The 22,225-nt window shown below is 37.6% G+C and overlaps 2 protein-coding genes across 4 annotated transcripts; one reads left to right on the forward strand and one right to left on the reverse strand.

The window, feature by feature from the left end:
* Window positions 1-3,052, forward strand: si:dkey-97a13.12 (uncharacterized). Its single transcript, XM_053487688.1, is given in 6 exon segments — window positions 1-67; window positions 295-353; window positions 1,436-1,606; window positions 1,945-2,033; window positions 2,636-2,869; window positions 2,980-3,052. Coding segments are annotated over 6 exon segments (693 nt in total).
* A 4,945-nt stretch (window positions 3,053-7,997) lies between these two features.
* mybl1 (v-myb avian myeloblastosis viral oncogene homolog-like 1) lies at window positions 7,998-20,020 on the reverse strand. 3 transcript variants are annotated; one of them, XM_053487339.1, is made up of 17 exons: window positions 19,863-20,020; window positions 19,653-19,741; window positions 16,419-16,515; window positions 16,150-16,221; window positions 15,566-15,658; window positions 14,720-14,940; window positions 14,330-14,516; window positions 14,040-14,114; window positions 13,578-13,676; window positions 12,697-12,927; window positions 11,859-12,224; window positions 11,606-11,745; window positions 11,152-11,266; window positions 10,957-11,061; window positions 10,741-10,851; window positions 10,454-10,639; window positions 7,998-10,374 (listed from the first exon to the last, which is right to left on the reverse strand). In XM_053487339.1, the coding sequence occupies exons 2-17, from the start codon at window positions 19,673-19,675 to the stop codon at window positions 10,246-10,248; spliced, it is 2,250 nt and encodes a 749-aa protein (XP_053343314.1). In that variant the 5' UTR covers window positions 19,676-19,741; window positions 19,863-20,020; the 3' UTR covers window positions 7,998-10,245. The 3 variants fall into 3 exon arrangements, with proteins under 3 accessions (XP_053343314.1, XP_053343315.1, XP_053343316.1); XM_053487340.1 differs by having other exon boundaries at window positions 19,853-20,020; XM_053487341.1 differs by lacking the exon at window positions 13,578-13,676.
* Between the last annotated feature and the right edge of the window lie 2,205 nt (window positions 20,021-22,225).

Here is a 22,225-nt window from a genome sequence, read left to right on the forward strand (position 1 = left end):
ATGAAGCAGATTTACATGCGAAGTTATTACCACTTCCAAGTCTTGCCCACAGTCCTAACACCTCTGGGTTAGTAACAACAAGGTGACTAATGTAAAGGTATAAAGTGTTTATGTAATCTCTAATGGATCGTGTTCAGTTTGGTTACTGCATGATGAATGTCTCGCACAAGGCCAGTTTGTGTTGCATAAGCTGAGGCATGAGTAAAGGTTTTATTGTGCACACAGTCTGACAGTTAATAATAATTTGTGATTTATGGTAAAAGTAATATTGTTTTTGGTTGTATAATTTGGCAGGAAGAAGGAGATACCTGTACAGACGTGAAGAACCTGACAAGGTATTGATAATGATTTGAGTGTGTAAAGCACTAAAATATCTTTATTTAAAATATCTAAAATATCCTTATATAAAATGTTAGTTTATTTGGATTTAATTTGTTTTAGCAATAAGATGGGTCTATGTTGTTTCCTATCAGAAATGTAATTAAGCCTATATTTATTTTATTTTTTTAAACGAATATACTGACATACAAAAAATAGCATTAAATATGTTATGTATGTACTGTGTGTGTAATATACTACATATGAAGAATTTATGCATACATTTATAATTTCGAGTATGAAGTTTATTTTCTATACCCAAAATCGTACTGAAAATGATTGTAATGAATCAACATGTAAAAATGTTTTATAATATCTCATCTCTTTTTGATTTTAGTTTAATGGTATCCTTAAACCCAGACCTGTTTATATCAGTGGGTAACAGTGGTGTAACAGGTGTCTTGTTACGGGTATGACAGATCTAGTTTAAGGATTTATCCAACACACTTTTATGCCTTTAAACAGCTTATTCTCTTTAAAGACACTCTCTCTGTGCAATTTTTATGACTTGATAATTTGCTCCTTTTGCTTTATGAAAGAAAATATTTTAGGTGTTTTTTTAAAGCTAGCATTTCTAAACTTTTTTCAGGCCTTGCATATACAGCTTAATTAGACAGGGTTACTATACAGTACAGTACATATGAGCTCACTCTCCATGTCCTTAAATTTATTATATATAATAAATACATTTCTAAAAAATATATATTGGCATATTATACAACAATACTTACATTGACATTGGTTAATGTTTTTGATTATTATAATAGTGTTATTTTTTGACAAGTGTGTTCTTGACATTATGACAGTTACTGACGCAAAAGATTAGGCACCAAATCTACAGTCTTTTTATTCATTGATTATTATTGGCTTGAATTTCATCTCAGTGGAGGTCTTACAAAATTGTAAACTTATGTAGCTACATATGAATATTAAAGAAATAAAAAACATGAATATAGAGTTATAATTCTACACATATGTATAGTGGCTTGAGTTTTTCAGTCTTACTTGAATGTTTCATTACATACTGGTATGCTATGTTTCCACTAGATGGTGTTAGTCCCACAGATAAGTCCCTCAGTGCTTAAATAAAATTGAACTCACTTGTGGTGATATTATCCAAGTCCTTTCCAAAGAGGATGAATTGAGGTGGTTTGGGCAGCTGCAGAACGGACAGAAGGGCTACTCTCCTGCCTCCTGTGTCATCGAGCTGAGTCATAACACACACCATGTATGTGAAGGCAATTCAGCGCAAAACACTTAAGCTCTCAATTATGTTCATAAGACATTACATACATTTAACTTTAGCATACGATAGCTACTATAGCATTAAATGTTTGTTTTAATGATTGTTTAAATTGTATGTTTATAATAGTATTCTGTTATACAGTAAAGTACAGACAGTAATGTATTTTATGCTTACTGAGTGGTAAGTAGAAATATTTTGCAATGAATTTGTCTTTTAAAATAAGCCTTTGCATTTAGGACTCAATGACGTTATGTAAAGAAATAAAAATGTGGTATAAAAATTGTGCTATTCTTGTTGCATCATGCATGTTTTGTTCCTAGATGGACGGGGCAACTAAAAATGGTGAAGGTTTGCAAAGACGCAGTTCAGTTCAGGTTGACTCAGTGGTGATTCTCCGGGAACGTGCTGGGTGAGTGTGTCTTTCCGCCCTGCTGCCTCCCCCCACGTTACTGCTCTTGTCTTCACCGCCCCTCCTGCCAAATCCACCCATCCACCCACCCCGAAGCAGCTGCTCCCCCCCCCAAACCAGCACACCCCAAACAGGTGGCTCATCCCATAGCGCATTAGTTAACAATGCACACAAACAGCATGCCAGATCTGATCAATTGGTGCGAGGTTTATAAGTGGTGCTTCTGTGCACCCCCCTAAAAAAAATGGGAAGGAAGTGCACTTTTTTCCATTATGATATTTACTGCAATTAGGATGCACTTAAACTAATTCCCATAAAATGTGTGTACACATGTGAAAATAAAGGAGGTGAACATGAAGTTTGTGTGTTAACTCGCTAGTGAAAATGTCTATACTGACACTATCTTTGTCTGGCTATAATGAGACCCCATGGAGGTGTCTTGGGCATGATGAGCTTTGGGAAGTGTCCTTATTGCCTTAAGTAGTGGCAACCACCAATGCAGAGGCTGCTCTCTCCCTCCTTCTCTCTCAAAGTACTGGAATCTGGGTCAGCGGGAATAAACAGCGCCTTTGTGCTTGTTGTTTCCTCTTTGTGTGGCCCAGTGGAGGCAGGCAGCAGGCCCCTAGGGGTGGAGGAAGGGAGGAGGGACCTTTCCTGACTTTGAAGCAGGACGCCCAAGCTCCCTCCTCGGTCCACAGCTCGCCCAGCCTGCTGCCCAGGCTCCTGTCCAAACATCGCAGAACGAGCCAGTGCCAGGGGGCCAGTAACAGGGTAATGAACTTGAACATGACTGAATGGCACCAACGTGCAGGACAGCCTCGAGCTCAGCCCACGATGTGAGTGCTGTAGCTGTTTTGGGATGCCAGGATCATCACAATGTACTGATTGTTACATAGATAGAGTGAACATGCCCTGCTGTTACTCATGTGCTGCTGTGTCTGTTAAGTGCTCTTCCACCAAGCAGTGTGGTAGAGTACACCAGAACTATTTGCACTCTGGTTGAGAACATGTGTTTGTGAAAGTAGGAGGAGTTCTCAGAAGGATGCAACCAATTTTACAATTTGCAACAAAAAAGTAGACATAAAGCGTATTTTACATTAATTAACACAGTGCATAGCACTGCTCCTTTTCTGCCCCATAGGGGTAATTAATGAGCATGAGACATTGCTGGCCGCCAGTAATGGTGACAATTGCGCCTGAGAGTGCCAATACATAAATCATGCCAGAAATAGAGAGAAAATCAAGAGCAGATTTTGTCGGAAGACAGTTGTTGACATAAATTACAGCACAATTCTACATTATGTACATTATTCCATGCTATGGTATACTCCATGTAGTGAGCATATATACTCACTGACCTCTTTAATGGAAATACCTGCACATTAAGTGAATCATACAGATGTCAAATATCATGCAGATACAGATTGAGGCAGTGGTGATGGTAAGGTAAGGTAATGGTTATGCCAGTCTTCACAATAAGGACATGGCTTGGCTGGTTTGGACATTTCAGAAACTGCTGATCAGGGACTTTTTTCACATTCATCATTTCACAAGAATAAACAGTCAATAAACCTCTTGACCTGAATCTGCATTATATTTTTTTATCATTTAAGCATTGTGCAGTTGCCACATGTTTTGCTATTTGTATCATTATCTTGTAAATGATTACCTGGAATACAGGTATTCCTATTAAAGTGACTGTTAAAAGTCTATTAAAAAATCAAGCTGAAATGTCAGTAATAGAAAGAAATAATCCAGAGACAGTTACAGGATGATTCTCAAATCATTGTGTACAGTTATTGGTTAATTCTATTTCAGTCAAAAACAGGAGCCTCATACAGATCGCGTCAGTGTAATTTTTCACAAAATGTAGGATTTATTACACTATCCAGTGGAAAAGCACTGTAAGTGTACTGTGGGAAAAAAATGACTACAGTCCAGTAGCAACATGACTAATATGACGAAATGGAATATCAGTGTATTTGTGGTTAAGTTGGGATATGTGGAAATTAACCATAAGAGAGCAGATTTATATACCAGACGGGATAAATTCTGCAAAATGTTTTTATTCTTACTGAAGGCCTATATTTTACCGTATCCTTTCATTTATTTATAGCTTTTACTGATTTATATGCACTTAATTTTCACTTAATAGTCTCGCTGTTGTGTCTTTTGTGGTTTTTGTCTTTGCAGTTATTAATTCCTAAACTGTATGACAGCTGTCTTGTACCTAAAGTAAAATGTTCAAAAGCAGAATAAAGCTTTTTCTAATATAAATAATAATTATATTGTTATTATTGTTGTTGTTGTTGTTGTTGTTTTAATGTGTTATTGTTTTAATGTACAAAGATTTATTTTAGAACTTTATTATTTATTTCTAAATATTGAAATGTACATATATCGGTCAAGCTAAATGTGTTCTTTATCATCATGTATTGATGATAGTTTGATACCACTTGCTAAAATGCTAAAACATTGACAACCACAAAAAGAAATATTTTAATATATTAATATAATACATATTTAATATATACATATATTAAACAGAATCCATAAAACTCTGCAAAAAATGACCTTACAGCAAGTGATGCTAAGGAAATGTTTTTATTATGAGATGATTACAGTATATGATTATATAAGTCTAATAATATTATTAATAATAATATTTTAATTGTATTTTCTAGAATTAAACACATTAAATAAACAAAATTATCTGACAATAAATACAATATTCAAACTGAAAGTTAAAGTATCTAAAAGTATGCTTAATAATCTTTATATTAGTTTCAAAACTTATATATAAAAGGTTAAAGTTTGTAAAGTGTTAAGATATTTACATTAAAGAAGTTAGTATGTATTTGTATCCTGTGAAATGGAGTATGACGTACAGTAATATGCATGCATATGAATCATGTTGTGTAAAACTGTCAAATGAACAGCTTTGAGCCGGCCACCTCATAATATAATGAGATTCAACTCCTGACATATATCAAATCACTAATGAGGGGCCTCATTAATGGTCGCAAGAGTTTAAGAACACTTTAATGAAGACAACATGCACTAAATCTTCCTTTCCATTATACTCTTTTCTTTTGCTTCTGTAAAGCAGTGCCTTCGGGCAAGCCTAATTATTACTAATAACTTATTTTGTGGCCAACACACTCTTGCATGCAGGCACATTGTAATTTCTGGGGTATCTCTTTACACACCATCTGTAACTTGCTCTCTAAATATAGTGTATATGACTGCACAGGATCATGCACCATAAGTTTATATGTCTACCATTTCTAAATCACTCATCTCTATTTTCAAGTAACTGACTTTCTGGAGGTTTTTAGGCTACTAAGGTGCCTCGGCCATCTGCTCGACAGAGATTAACTAGTCTAAAAGCCGGGAGCTTTCTCTTTTGGTTTCTGATGGAAGCCTCCCTGAATGCTTTAATTAGTCTTAATCCAAGAGCAAACTCAGCAACTGCTGATGTCATATTGATGTCCTGGATTGGGGGCCAGAGTAGGGGAACCCACATACTGCAGAGCTTTTTTTCCAAATCTATGGCAGCTGGTACCTGGGAATAACCTGCAGAGCAGCTGTTAAGCTGGACAGCGAGAGCGTTCACTCATGCCACACCCAGAGAACACCAAGCTCACCCGTGGTGCCCCACTCGTTCACCAGGTGCCCCTCCTGCAGCACAGTTCCATTCGAGAGGTTAAATCTGACCCATGCTTCATGAAAAAAAAAAACCTGGTCCATCTCTGGTTACACCCTTCAATCACTGTCCACCAAAGTCCGGGTGCAGAAAAGTCACAAATGGAGAATACCTGCTGCCTAACTCACATCTCTTACACCAGCTTATTGTTTGTATTTCATTCCAAAGCTTGTTATGCACATACTACAACACAACTACTTCTTGGCTTGCTGTGATTACTCATAGTGTCTTCTTTTATGCTTAAACACTATAGTTATGCACCCGGCCTGTCTAGTGTCCAAACTCTCAGCAGGAGCCCGTGTGCAAGCCAGTGGAAATTTTGACCTAAATAAACGCACAGGCAGGCCTGGACGAAGCTCCAGCTCCTCATGTGGATTTCCCGCCCGAATTCAGAGTGCCTGCCAGATGACTGGGGCTGTCATTGCTATAATGGCCGACCATCTGCTGTCTGGCACGCACAAAAGCTGGCAGTGTGCGCACACTTGAGGGGGAGGGGCTTCACGCTGATGAGTTTGCACCCTGCCACATGCCGTGTGGGGACACCTCTGAACACACACATATATTACTAAGCAAGGAGGTGATGCATGGCTGTTTATGCAGTTGATATTATGTATAAATTACTTGATGACTTGATGCATCCTCAAATATATTTGTTTACAAATTTGTCTTAAGACCAGCAATGTTTTAGTCTCTTGGATAGAATTTAAAGAAATGAGCTACATCTGTCAATCATGAGCGCCTTTAGAATTTTAGAATAAAAATACTAAATGGACTACTAGCTTGCATAGCCTCCTAAAAGTCGCTTTATACTTAGAACCATTAATAAAAGGAAAATCCATACTTCCCAGCATACACTAGAATCTATAAAGAGGGCAAACCGATGAACATTCAAGGGTGGAACCTCCATAATGTCATTCAATGATAAAGTTATTATTGTTGCATTTCCTAAATGTTTTAAAATGGCTTTTTCTTCTTCTTCTTCTTTTTTTTTATTTTTTTTTATTACAGATTACACTCTACAGTAAAGCAGTGGTTTTAAAACCACTGAGAGGTACAGTGAATACCATTATTATAACATATATTGGCATATATACTGTACATATAAACCATATAATAACATATTTGGGCACCTGAAGAGGGCCAGGATTTATTAGATAGAAAGGGAACGATCAGGTCTCAAAAAAGTTCTGTTGGAAGCAGAAAATGTGAGCAACTTTGACGAGGATCAAATTGTAATTGTTTAGATGCCTGTGTCAGAGCATCTTTAAAACACCAGGTTTGGTTTGGATTAACTGTACCATGTACATGGGTGCCCAAAGCTTGTTGATTGGGCATTGGTGAAACAAATTTGGCAATGCCAACAATCCCACAGAAGAGCTACTTTAGCCTAAACTGCTGGAAAAGTTAATACAGAGGTGTCAGAATATACTGTGCATTACAGCTTGTTGTATAAGGTGCTGTTTAGCTACGGACCTGTCAGAGTTCCCATGCACACTCATGTCCACAACTAAAAGTGCTGAGTGTTTCTCAGCTTATGAATCCTTATGGGCAGGCAATTGCATTTTAAAATGTCACTTTCAAGTGTTAAATAATCTGCTTAGTGGGTAACTCTAAAGTATACACATCACTGTCAGCTCATACAAAGGAGTTGTTTTGGGTTTGACCAGCAGGACTCCAGCTGCTTTCAAGCACATACTGTACAAAAGCGGCAACCCAAGCTGAAGTCAATGGAGCTTTTGACATCTCTCAAGCCAATGTTGGGCCACTAAAAGGCACAATAGCATGAGTCAGAAGAAGAAATGATTTAGAGTGCGTGTGCCATGGGCATGTAATGGCTCTAGGCAGCAGAAGGCATGTCAGTGGGGCCTATGCGCTCTTCCATTCGGGGGCAATTGAGTGAATGGGTCTGTAAAACTAACAGACTCAGGGAACAATAGAGCAAAAAGACATTATTTCATGGCCGAGTGGGCCCCTTTAGCTGGAGCAGCTGACCTGCAGAGAGGCCTCTTGTTCAGAAGGGGTGTATGTACGTAGACCTCATAGCAAAAATATCAGCAATCCCCCACTATCTTTTACACAGGTCAAGAAATTATAGTTAGCAATCAGTGTTTGTGCCATATCCACCTGGAGCTTGGAGAGAATGAAGATGATGGCCATGACATAAACAAAGATACCCTTGGGTAGGACAGAAAGTGATATAAAAGCACAACAAAAAAATGGACTGAAAAAATAATACATTGAAGAAAGCATTTTATTTTTCCCCCTCAGTACATACAAGGGCCACAAATGGTTACTAGCAGGATTTAGAGAGGCAGGCGATATATGTACAGCAAAATAGTGTTGGAAGTAAATTGTCTTGCTTGTGAAAATGTGTATATGTCAAATAAACTGAATGTACTGTCTGTCATACATTGTAAACTGCTATATGCATCTACTTCCCTTTAAAATCTATGATTAGGTGGTTGAGTGTTAAATAGAATTTTATACACAAACTTGCACCCACATTAAAAACAAGACAAAAATGTACACACATGCCTCACAACTCTGTTGTTACCTGCAATGTTACATTAAATTCGTAAAGTCGTATGCTATGAAATGTGATGAAAAACCTAAAAAACTCTGGGATTGCAAATACATTTTTTGTAAAATGAAAATAATTTAAAAAGCTACCCATAGGACAGGATGTCTTAGTGTTGGACTAACCAACTGATTTTATCATTTATTAAAAAAAAATTATTTTTATTTTTTAAAGCTCTCAGCACATGACAGAGGCTTGGTTTAATAATAATGCCTTAATGTAGACCCTTTTAAACCCACCTGAATAAATTCACATTGACCAGTATAACACACTGACACTGACTTGACAAACACACTACTTTAAAAAGTTTCTCCATTACCTACAACACCAGACAAAGATTAAGTTTAGATTTACTGTAAGCAATAAAACTGTTCTACATCTCCAAAGGATTGTGCATGTGTTTCATTCACTTCTTTTCTGATTCTTAGGTATAGCACAGCCTTCAATTTTACCTGCACAGATGAGATCGCTTAGTGAAAGAGACAAACTGTTATTTCAGTCCAATGTCAGTGTTTCATCTGTACAAAAAAAAATTAAAAATCAACTACTTCACTCACCATCACGAAAAGACTTAAAATGTAAACACTTCAGGGGATGGAAAAAAAAAAGACACTTGAACAACATTTAAAAAGTGCAATTTGCCTACACAAGCATTTGAAAGCTGCATGTCGCTACCTGTATGTAATTACACTTGTTTGAACTTACGGAACTTTGGAGATGATTTACTGATTTTAGATCAAAACCAATTAGTAAAGAATGATTAGTGGCAGTGTATGTTGTTAAAAATTTCGGAAACATTTCTCACAGAAGGTAGCCAAATATTCTTTCTTAACACAACAGAAATAAAATTCTCTTTATAGCTTTAAAATAAATAAATTAGTAAAGATTTAATAAATAGAACCTACAGCCCTAAATGATGGAGAAATCCATCTCGTCTTGGAACGTGTTATTTTGTGTGAGACTGCATATTAAAAATCAGTACCAAACATGACTTTTGATAGTTTAAAAACTAAAGCAGCTAGGATGCAGGTTGCTGGTTTTGTTTTTAGGCTGCAGTCACTGCCATGTCAGTCAGCAAAAGGTAGGTCTGTTACAAAAACTGGACAGTCCAAGTGCTCAATAAACATCTCAACAACTCGAATTACAGCAATGAATAAATTAGAAAAAGAAAAACAAACAAAAAAGAGGTACCCTTTCTTTTGACGCTACCTTAGCAATTATATGCTGTACAATACATTCAGTAAGTGTCAAACTCAACAAAAACACGGAGCAGAACCCTTATTATGGTTCGAGCCAAAACAGTCACATTGCAAGTGCTATCCAGTCCCTCCTAAACATGCTTCAAGCCCCTCCCTTTAACAGTTACCCACAATCAGTAGTGCAACACTGCTAGTGCTCTTCGATCCTTAAGACACTATTTTTGTTTTAAAAAAAATCCTCTAAAAAGCAACGTATTAAAAATCCCAAAGGACTAACTGATATGCGTTTGTCTGTTTACTTCTTCTTTGGAATTTTCGTACTCTGGACCTGACGTGACGAGAGAAAAAGACAGAAAATGCTCAATTACATGAAATACTTACTCTATATCTCAGTAACCGGCAACTAAGGCAAAAAGATCTTGGGTTCTCCTAATACTTCACACTGTCTACGGATAAACGTTACACAATACGGCAAAGAATTACCTTAAGCTAGATCAGCACACCTAGAACAAAAGCGTAATCTCAAGAGAAAGCCTAGTTGCGTTCAAATCAAGTCAACACGCCTCCTTGTGGGTTAAAATACTTTAAAATACAGTGTAAGTCTTAAGCGCACATGTACAAAAAAAGAAAAATGGTGAGCATTTAGTTTCCTACACCAGATTGTCTAAAACAGAAGTGCTAAGAATGACGGGGCTGCTGTCAGGAGCAGAGATGATGCACGCATGGAGCTCACAGGACCAGAGCTCTGGAGGTGCACAATGGCAGCTGGGAAGAGTTCAGGTAGTGCCTCGCTTGCTCTGTCATGATCAGCTGGTCTTGCGTCTTCCCAAACACCACTGCCTCCCACTCGCTGCGACCCTAAGGAAAGAAAACATTGGTTTTAGACAACAAAAACATATCACCTGCTTAAGTTCAAGCTAACATTAAGGTCTCATACCTGTGTGGAGGCTTGGTAGACTGGGCTTCGGTGTGTAAGGAGCTCCTTTTTTGCCTGAGGGCTGAGAGGGCAGATAGGAAGCTGGGAATCAATTTTCAGTGGACCTGGAGAGCAGCTGAGGTCCTCATCTCCTTCTCTCATTGGGGTCATCAAGATTGTGCTGCTCAACATGCCATCGTCATGAGACTGCATGATCAGAACGAATTACTCCAATCAGACAAATGTAAATCCTAATGTCAAGTCATTTCTGATAATTAAAGATGATTTCTGATGATTGCTACTTTTACCTGAGCACTAGTGCTGATCTGCTGCTGAGGGAACAACTGCACATTGAGACAGTCTTTCCCCCAGTTGTCCAATAGCAACGACTTCCTCACTTTTCTGGCAGGAGCATCTACCTATACATCATCCAGGCAATCCAAGGAAAAAATGTATTTATTAAGGAAAACACTACAGTGTACAGCTCATGATCAGGAGATCAGCATGATATAAGTGCTTCATACCTCATACGCTCTTTGTTCAGGTTGTCCATGAATGAAGATATCTGTCCCTGTCTCTTCCTTCAATACTTCTCTAATGTCCTCCTCTAAAAAAGCCAGCGGCTGAGGCTGTGCACAGAGAGAAAACACACTTATGCAACATATACTTCTGGAACACACACCCATGCAATAAAAAGGTCGTGATTTAATGATACATACCACCATTTTTAACGGCCCATGCATCTTTTCCTGAGCAGCCAATGCATTTTTAAATGGAGTGGGTGTCCTCGGAGTGTGAGCCATTATAGACTTGCGAACTTTGGGTGTTCTGAATCTAAGCAAATAAAAAAGAGGTTTGTTGAAGAGAATTGTCGAATTCTCAATTCTGATTGGTCAGAACATGTCAGCCATGCAAACTCCTATAACTAGTCTAAATTTCCCGGTAATGTGACAAACCATGTTTTTTCTCATTAAGTGAAAGAAAAAAGAGTAGATAGCAAATAAATAATAATTCAGTTGAAAATCCCCATATTATGACCATAACAAATGAGAATTTCATCGAATTTTATATTCCTATTAAGTTTGTTAATTTCAAAACAAGCTAAAACAATTGTAAGGACATGCAGAAGCCCTACATTGGAACTGTTATCTAAGCAAATAGAAGAAATGTTACCCAGCATTCTCCTTCTGATGTTTGGGTGTGGTTTCTCTCTGCTGAGGCGTAACAGAGAAGTTTTTCTGTGCACACACTGGAGTGGATGTTAGTGCAGGATTGTCCAGGTTCAAATGCTCAGCCCCAGATATGTTGAAGAACTAAAGTAAGAAGTAAAAATAAAAGGAAAACTGAGAGACACTCTGGGTGAAACAGATAAACCTGATGTGTGGAATTGAACGACTGTGGTTACACTCTGGCTCACACTTCATACCTGAGAGGGTGAGAACGGAAGTCCTTTAACTGGTGTGCTTTTCAGCGAGCTCTTTATGTTGTCTGTAAAAGAGATGCAGTTTGCGTCGTCGCCGAGCGATTGATCTGCTCTGTCTCTCGTCTTCTTTCTCGTCTGGGACAGTGGAGGGGAGTTAAATTTGCCTGCAGAGCGAGTGCTTTGGGGAATGGGTTTCCCCTGACTCATTTCAACACGGGGTCTGCACAGAGCAGGGGCCGGAGCATGATACCCAACATCCTCTGGGGTGTCATTTTGAGCTGGGTACGCGCCATCATGGACGGGGGGTTTAGGGAGACTGACAGACTCAGATAGGTCAAAACTTCCCACCTCGCTCCAGGCCATAGGATCCTGTAGAGCAAGAAACACTTTTTCTTCATGTCTTATGATAATAATAACCATTGATTTTTATGTTTTATGGATATAAACTATGATTTGGGAACTGATGAAATATAAATCACAGAAACCTTGCACTTTTATGGATGGACAATTTGACAATAAATTTCATATCAAATCTTGATACTTTTTCACGATATACAATACACATCATGACATTTAAATTTGCCCAGGTTTGTACCAATGAAGCAGAAGGTTGAAACAATTGTTTGTACTGTAGTTGTCATAACAGGATATATCCTGTTTTTGACTACTGATAATTTGTTAGAGTTATATACACAGTATACTACAATGTTTATATCATTTTATCACTATGTGGACTGTTTTCTCACAATTACTCTACATTTTAAGGGGTACGTTTGTAAACCAAGCAACTATTTTAATTTAAACACTGGAAATTGGAGTTATTTTGGTGTCTCTTACTCACCGAGTTGATGAGATCTATCGTTTCTGCAAACTCAGGAATAGTCTGCAGACTAGAGAGCACAGCGCTGGCCTCCACTGCCAGGAACTTGCTGGGAGAGACATGCAGTGGTACAGAAGGAGCATGGCCCTTCTCTGGTCGACCCAGCTCAACACCTGATTCTTCGGTAGTCCCTGTGGTGCTCATGGTTTCATCCACCAGACTGTCTGACCAGCTTGAGTAAGTCTCTGGGTTCTGAATGAGAGCAAGCATTGGTAGTCAGACAGGTAAGTTTAACATTCAACATTGAGTGAAATAAGGGATTTAAAGAGGAGCAGGAGTGGTAGTTATGGTGATGAAAAATAATGTGGTTTCCAGATTAGTGAATAAAAAAACGAACACTAACACAGAATCAGCAGGCAAATCAGTAACCAATTACAATGCCTGCTCTAGAAACAAATCATTCTGCTTTTAGTGTCCCTGGTAAACATTAATAAGTTCATTACTCACCTGAGTAACACGTTAAACCACACTTTAACAGTTTCTATTAAGTTACTCAGGTTACAGAAATTCTGTATACAATACTCACACAAAAGAAAAATATAACATCACCACTGCCAACTTATAGAGCACAAAAAGGGAAAGAAAACAAAAAAGCATAAACTTTTAACTAGGATGAAAGCAATGACTTTCAAGCAGGTTCTCTTCGCCAGGCGCTCTCATGCTGTGCACTAAAGGATCTAGTTACTGACAGCAGGCCACTATCAGGTGGAGTAGCAATGAGGGTAAGCTAGGGTCACCAAGCGCAGATGATGTGGGGGCAAAAAAGGGGGAATTAAAAGAGGTATGAAAGGGGTAGAGAAGCCTAAGCGCACTATTCTACGCGCACACACAGTGGTTCTTACACAAGGACCGGACTGTCTTCTGACTTCATTCTCAGCTGACATAAGGAGCAGCTCTAGCTCCTTAATTCGCTGCTCTTTGTCAGGATCGTCATGGCACGGCTGTGAGATGGGGAACCAGGAGGGAAGGAAGGAAAAGACAGAAGAAGAGACGAAGACAACGAGTTTACTGGTAAAACAACAAAAATTTGGCTCTGATCCCAAATTCCACCAAGATGGAATGGCATAAAAAAAATAATAAATTTAAAGCCAGAAATTAAGATACAGTTAACATCATATCCATGATGTAATTCAGAATAAGAGCACTAATTCAGAATATATCACCACAGCACCAGCATGCAGTTCAGACACACAACATTGACAGCTGAGTCATTTTTCTGATGAAAAAAAGGGTTTGCAGGAAGGGGGGAAACAGGGAAAGAACAAAACGCAAAGGGGTAAAAAAAAACATGTAGTAGCACTTACAGAAATGAAGCTCGAGCTCTCTGTGATGCTGTCCATGCCCTGTCTGCTGGTAGAGCCATACATGTATCCTGCAACCTACAGAATTGAGATAAACAAAAAACTGTTTAAGGTTTTTTTCCCCACAGGATAACCACATTTTGTCTTAATTTGAGTCAAACCATTTACCACAAAAATGACACACTTTACTTGAATAACTATCGAAAAGAATAAAATCCAAAGCTTAATTATAGTATTTCATCCCTGGCACTGTCTTCAAAGATTATACATATTAGTGACTTAACAGTTGTCACCTGTGTCTGGCTGTTCATGAGCAGATGGCCGTGACCTTGCGATTGTTCCACAGACTGACAGCTTTTAGGGTGTCGTTTCTGAGGCTGATTGGCACTGAAGTTCCCATTGCCATCCTGCAGGTAACCTTCCTGCTCCACTTTCCTACGCATGGTGGAGTTCCAGTGGTTTTTGATAGAGTTGTCTGTCCTAAAATATCCATCAATGATTAGCATTTATTATATTCATTTTTTTAACTCTTATTTATAGAGTTTATCAGACCAGTGAAAAAACAAAGTATTAAAGTATTCCATCTGTTGGTCAACTGATTATGCTACAAAAAAGATTAAATCATATTATGTAGTAAAGCTATTTACCTAATTACTGGCATTATTACAGACGAACCATTATACCTTCCAGGTAGCAGCTTTGAGATCTCAGCCCAGCGGTTACCAAGCCGTTTGTGTGCCTCGTAGATGATGCGGTCCTCTTCCTGGGTCCAGGAGGACTTCTTCACCTCTGGGTTGAGGTGATTATGCCAGCGTTCTCGACACTGCTTGCCTATGCGGCCCTGTAGGTGCTTAGCGATGACAGACCACCGCTTTGGACCATATTTGTGCACCAGTTCAATCACCTGTGATGATATTCCAGTAAATACAGGAATTTTTACCTTATTTTTGCTTCTTTAAAAAAATTATCACTTTAATGTGGCATAATTTCTGGCCTAGCATTTGAAGTACTGAAATCAATCTTAAATAAAAGCCAAAGTCTTTCACAAATGCCTGCTTGCTGCAGCTCTCTCCTTCCTGTATTGCAACTATTTCCATTTACAGTAAGAGCAAGAATCGTACTTGCATAGTGAGACAGCATTCATTGGATTCCTCTGGTACTGAGGACACTCATGTTATTATCGCTTATGGAATGCACTACTTCACAGCTTAGCTATTCATCCCTAATCAAGCTTCGCTCTACTTAGACCTGACTTCCAAAATTCCTCACAGACTAATGATTATTATAGTTCACAGATTAGGATATGTCTTTCTACATTATAAAACTAAATAGTGTAGGTTTTATGAAAATGTTTGCAAATCAGTCTAAACAGCATCCTTAAGTATAGTAATTTCTCGACACGTACTCAAAAGCAGAACCTTGCAGGCTTTTACACCAGGGATATTTGCTACCCTCAAATGTCATTATTCCTCAGCGCCCACCTCCCATGTCCTCCCATCAGGCCCATGTAAACGCCCAGCTCGTCTTACCCTCTGATCCTCCTCTTTTGTCCAGGGCCCTTTCACCAGTTCTGGGTTGAGAACTTTCTGCCAGCGGTGTTGACACTGGCCATCTGTTCTTGTCTATCAAGAAACAACAAAATCTTAGTTTAACACCTGCAGGTATCACACACCTTTAGAAAAACTCTAAGACTCTAGGACTGACAAAACTAAGCATATTCACAAGTAAGCAACTTACTAAGTAAGTAACAGTAGTAGTAATTCTCTGTAATAGTGATAAACCTTATGTTATACAATTGTATATATATTTATTGACTCTTACAACATAAATTATGTTTTTGGCATGTTTCAAAGATCTAATTAATCGCAGTGCACTTTTTCCTGGTCTCTGCTTTTTATTCAAGGTAACAAGATACTCACATGCATCTTTGAAATAAATTTACTATTGTTACAGTAGATATATTTGTGTTTATGCTTATCTCCACTGAAATAACAAGTTCTACATCACAAGTACTCTAGACAAATATGCCTAACATTTAATTCCACAATTTTGGTTTCTACAAAAAATAAATAAATTAAAGTTTAGCATTCCTGCCCTGACTTTTATTACTTACTGGGAAATAATTCACGATTAACTTCCATGCATCTGTGCCATGCTGCTCAACAAGTTTCTTGAGCTTCTCGTCCTGTACACAAAAACAAAAAACAAGAAGAAATGTTTATGGTGATTTGGGAAGCATGCTCATACAAAATTCTTTTGACTCTCAGGGAGTTTCCAATTAGCCCACAGAACACTTGTCAGTGCATAATATTAAAATGGTAGGCTAATTGGAAACCCCTAAAACTCTGGAGAAGCCATAAGTGAAAGACATGAATACATCACCTCTTCTCGTGACCATTTCACTTTGCTGAGCATCTTTTTTGAATTCTTGGGTTCTGTGTCAGTTTCTTTGGACTTACAATCGTCGTCCTCATCCTCACTGAAATAAAGGAAAGAAGAAAAAGTGAAAAAAAGGTTACCTTGGAGGATTAAATGTCCTCTTTTTTGCAACCTTTTTCTCTTTATCATGACCTTGATAAACTAGGGCAGCATGAGTTAAAAATCACATTGAGATTATTTTGACACATATTGCAGTTGTGATTTAAACTGAGATATTAAGCTATTATTATATGAGCTATTATTATAATATTCATTAAAAGTATGTTTGCCAATATTTATGTATCAACTCAAAATTATATAAAAAAATAAATAGTTAAATATTCAAATTATTGAAACTCTACATTATTTTAATAAATTGCACTTAAATTAAAAAAAAAATTATTGCACAGTTCCATATTGTGATCTATTTTTAGTTCAAACATTAAATGGTTAATCAACTGACTTTCAAACAAGCACCTGCAAACATATAATTCAGAAAAAAGTATGCAATCTTTTTTAAACCCTATAAACTATTACTGGTCTAAAGAACTCTAAGAATGGCAGGCAAGTGTATTTTTAAGCAAATGACCAAGGAAACCAATGTGTACTAGTTCACAGAAATTCCTTGTTGCTTGGTAACATTTCCCCACACACAGGGATCCGAAGGTTTAACCACGACACTGTGTCCTGGGATACCGAAGTATAAACTTTTCTCCAAAGTCATAACTGGAAAGAGCGGTCGATGGTGTAAGTAATAACAGTGATATAATCTGAAAATAACAAGCCTTTATGAACTTGAACACAATCCTCAGAGCTGTAAGGTGTTTAAGGGTAAACTGCAGGCCAAAGTCCAGCTCTGTCTTCTTATGAAAATAAAAAAATAAATAAATAAACCCTACTACTAGGCATGTTTATGGGCCAAACAGGGCCTCCTGTTGGTTATAAAATGTTTAGCCTGTGATGAAAGAGCTGTTTCAGCCAAGAAACATGGCAACTGGAGTTCAGCACGAAGCTCCCCCTCTGAGAAAGTCTCTAATGGACTCTAAATAAACGGCCCCTTTTTACTTTCTGAGGTAAACTGCTCACATCACTTATTCAGGAGGCAAGCCAAGCTCACTTTCAACCAATGGCTGCACGTAATCCATCAGCCCACTATCCTTAAGGATTCAAATCTATCCACTAAGATTCCACGAACATTGCACTGTCTTCCCAGGTCAGATTACTATTAACACTAAGATGCCTTTAAAACAAACCTGTAAACGAACAGATTGCATGATTGAATGTGAGCTGTGTTAAGATCATCAGTCGCTATAAAATAAAAACAACATGCACAAGCAGACTACTGTGGCAAGAAACTCGACACACACCCGTCCCACACACCCTGTTTAAGAGGCACAGAGAAAGGGCAAAACACAAAAACACACATTCACACTACATAAAGCTATACATTATTTATTGTTTTGTCAGAACCTCTCCCTTTTACAAAAAAATGCGTCACATAATTTATTTATTTATTTTTTAAACATAGCAAGTTGTTTTTGAGTACTTGGTGTGCTATTCTGACTCGTTCATGTTTTTCCTCCATGGTTTGAAACGAGCGTTATTTCTTCTGCACATAACTTCATAATGACTAAGTAGTTACATAATGACTTCATAGTCTAGAAATACCTACACCAAGCCAGGTTTTTTTTCTCAGGTGTTAAGATCATCTCAAGCCTTTTGCACATCTTTGGGTATTTTTAAAGCTTTTAATATGTTTTAGTAACCTGTGAAATGCAATGACCTCATGAGTACATAGTTACATAATTACTGAACAAATAGACATTCATTCTGTGAGTACTTTGCTGTACTCTGTATATAATGCAGTGATGAGGTACAGTACCTTCTTTCTTGATTTTGGAAATGTGTATACGTTTTCATTTGCACATCTATGGTCGTGTTATGAATCATCAAATAGGTATTTATAAGTAACCTAGTGGAAATTATCTAATTTTTTCTTCTCAAATCATTTTGCACATGTGTCTGTTATTGAATAAATTACAACGGACACAAGTACCATAATGATTATGTACAGTAGTACAAATGCACACCAATTTTTGTAATGAATCTCATAACGCTTAATTACACATATCACGAGAAAAAAATTAAGTAATACAATAAGTTCTTTTTTTTAAATGTGGATTAGTGGTTAGCACGGTCGCCTTGCACCCCAAGGTTCTGTGTTCAATTGCTGCCTAAGGGTCTGTGTGGTGGGTTTCCTCTGATTACTCCGGTTTCCTCCCACAGTGCAAAGACATGCAGGTTAGGCTAATTGGCGTTTGTAGTGTGCGAATGTGTGTGTGTGAATGAATCCGCCACGTTTGTAAAGTGGGAATAAATACACTGGCCTCTGTAGTTCCTAGTTGAAGTACAGAGATTCCTAGATAGATGGATAGATGGATGTAATGTGTAAAATAAACAATGATATCTGGCTAATCAAGTCAAACTGTAAAGTGACAGATGACTAAGCAGAATTATCTATAAGCACTTGGTTATTTGTCTATACTAGACTACGGATTATATTTACTATATAATGACTGTATGTTTCACACAAAATCCATTGCTAGTTTTGAAGCAGGTTTGCTAGCTAACTAGTTAGCTAACATTTAGCTTAACATGCACTGAATGACAGCTAGCTAACATAATTCAGTATACAGAACAGTTAGCTCTTATATAAGTAAATTTATATGTACAATGGTAATTTTAACATCGAAGCAAAAAAAATGGTGATCACTGAGACTCATTTTTTTGCGTATATAAACACTTAATTAAGTTTAAAGCATCTAAAATTAGGGTTACTCGTTAATGCTAATAACTACAGTAACTAGGCTACAACTAGCATGTAACTCCATAGTGGTGATTATTACCCATTTTAAACGTGTATAAAGGCAGTTAAAAATATTATATATGTCTATAAAACTGTTAGTTGTATTTATTACAAAATATAACATGACAAATTGGTGAAAAACGTGTTTTGTTTTTTTCAGAGCAGCTGTCATTAAGTGAAGATCCGTTTATGCAAAGTGCATTACAGAATCTACATTAGCATGAGCATGCACAAGCGCGGGCACATCTGGCTTATTGTTATACATTATTTACTTATTTATTAACTTTAAATGAAATGCATGGGATTATTTGTTGGATATGAATCTGTCTCACCTTCGGGGTTTCATGTTAGCCATGAGGAAGTGTGCAGCTTCCAGCCAAGTGACAGGGGTTCTTATCCAAAGAGTGAAGATAGAGGAGTCCTGGAAATCCAAACACACACCAAAGAAATCATACACACTTCCACTGATCCAGACACATGCCACTGTCAAGCAGGTGCTCGAACGACTGCCATTAAAAACGACCTGACTCACAAACTCTTACATGCAACAACAACAAGAAGAACAACAACGACAGCACTGTCCAGGACGCAGCTCTGACACAAACTACAAACAGGAGCAGATCAGGAGTAGAACATGCCGTGTTACTCTCTCTCTCTCTCTCTCTGTTTCTCTTTCTCTCTTCCTCCTGTTCCTCTTCCTTCTGTTCTTCCTCCTCCTCCTTCTTCTTCTGCTAATTTGTCCGTCCCGCCGAATCTCGCGCGCAGCCTCACTCCAGCTGCGTTTGAATCCTCGCATGTGATTGGCTGAAAGAAGAGGAGCGCGCTGACACAAGGCTCCATTCACAAAACCACCACCCATAACAATAACACACTGCACTGACTTTGACATGCATGCATACATGCGGACATATATACTTATACAAGATATATTACAGTATATACACGACATGCCCAAAAGTTTGTGCACACCCTACAATTACAGTCATGTGTGCCTGTTTAAAATTTTATTCCAGAATTGTTAACTTCTTTAGATTTTGGTGTGTTACTATGGAGATTTGTGTTCAGCACTGATGTTTGGATGTCCCTATTCCACTCACTCACTTACTCACTCACTCACTCTTCGTCTATACAGCTTTATCCTGTATACAGGGTCGCTGGGGGGGGCTGGAGACTTAGGCCATGATAGGCCGATTACACCCTAGACATACACCCTGGACACCTATACTAACACCCACACAGTATGAGCTATTTAGGAATCTGCATGTCTCTGGACTTTAGGAGGAAACAAGAGCACCCAAAGGTGACCCACCAAGCACAAGGGGAACATGCAAACTCCATGCACACAGAACCCGAGGCAAGAATCAAACCCGGACCCTGGAGGTTCCACCAACTAAACCACCGTGCCACCATGTCCAGCTCCAGTTCATTCAAAAGATGATGATTCAGTGGGGTGAAATTCAGTCTCTGTGCAGGACCCTCGAGTTCTTCCACTCCAAACATAACACACTTGTCTTCATGGAGCCAAACTGGCACAACTTTGAGGATCTCACACTGTCATGCTGTAACAGGTGTAGTAAGTAAACTTGTAATGTTACAGCATACAAAAACATTCTTTACAATTATGTGCTTCCCACTTTGTGTGGTGGGCTTAATGCTTAAATGTGGTAATGGTGGCTCAATCAGTTAAGTTTATGGGTAACTAGGGGGTTCAAGCCCCAAGCACCACCAAGTTGCCACTGTTGAGTCCTTAACCCTATCTGTTCCAGGTGCTCTGTACTCTGATCCCAGCTTCCTTACTGTGCTGTCAGGAAGATGTGAAAAATAATTAAATTAATCCACATACTTCTGGCCATATTGTGTAGTAAGCTATAACCTTGCACATGAATAGCCCCACACTTTACGCATTATATTTATACTATATTTATATTTATACACTATATTAATAATATAATGTTTATCATAATAATATAGCATAAATAACCTAAATTTACAAAATTAAATATCTAAACGACTAAAAAATCTATATAAAAAGAAAGATAATCAGTGTATTATTGTTGTTAATAAGAAATATGAATATGAAAAAAATGAAATATTATACCATATATTTTATACTATACAGCGTAATAAATGTGTAATCTATGTAATCTGTATACATACGAACAATGCATAAAGGGAAAATATAGTTAAAGTAAATATAACACTATGTCAGACGGATTTCTGGCAATAAACTTCGCCATGTGCGTTTATCATAAGATGGTAATATGTCGCCCTCTCGTGGAAAGAATTATTTTTGTTAACAGTAGGAACAAATGCCTGTAGAGTTTTTAAACTGTAATTTTTAAATTATTTTTAAATCAATTTAAAATAAAAATATTTTCTAGACACCATAGCTTACCACACTAACTAAACTCATTCCGGGTAATTGGATTAACTAGGTCTATTTGCTATTTAAAACACTCAGGTAATTCTACTGAACTGCACATCCATATATGTAGCAAATAAACAAGTTTAAAACTTCACAGGCCTTCTACCAGTCTAGTTAAGACAGCTGTTTAGTTTGCACACTGTTCAATTTCAGGTATAGCACATGAATAGATATTTGGGTAAAACTTTTACATCTAGGACTTAAACTCATAATTAATCATTTGCTTATGTCCAAGTAAAGAAAGCAATATCTTAATACTAAATGAAAAAAAATGTTTTGTTTGTTAATTGGTTAAATTTTAAGGCTGTGGCACACTATTTCATTATTTTATTTCCTTGTTTGTCACTGATGCATTTTTCTTAACATGTTATTTGGAATGTGACAGTTGGATTTGCACAACTGGGAGAAAATGGTAAAGCATATTATTATTATTATTATTATTATTATTATTATTATTATTATTATGAAGAAGAAGAAGAA

The sequence above is a fragment of the Clarias gariepinus genome, chromosome 26 (genome assembly GCF_024256425.1).
Source record: "Clarias gariepinus isolate MV-2021 ecotype Netherlands chromosome 26, CGAR_prim_01v2, whole genome shotgun sequence".
Lineage (NCBI taxonomy): Eukaryota > Metazoa > Chordata > Actinopteri > Siluriformes > Clariidae > Clarias > Clarias gariepinus.

Excerpts from the sequence above, each read along its gene's own strand:
- mybl1 (XM_053487339.1), bottom strand. The coding sequence starts at position 19,675 with ATGGCTAACATGAAACCCCGAAG. Across the intron at positions 16,222-16,418 it reads TGAAATGGTCACGAGAAGAG|GACGAGAAGCTCAAGAAACT; the intron begins GTGATGTATTCA and ends TTTTGTGTACAG. Across the intron at positions 10,375-10,453 it reads TCTACCAAGCCTCCACACAG|GGTCGCAGCGAGTGGGAGGC; the intron begins GTATGAGACCTT and ends TTCTTTCCTTAG.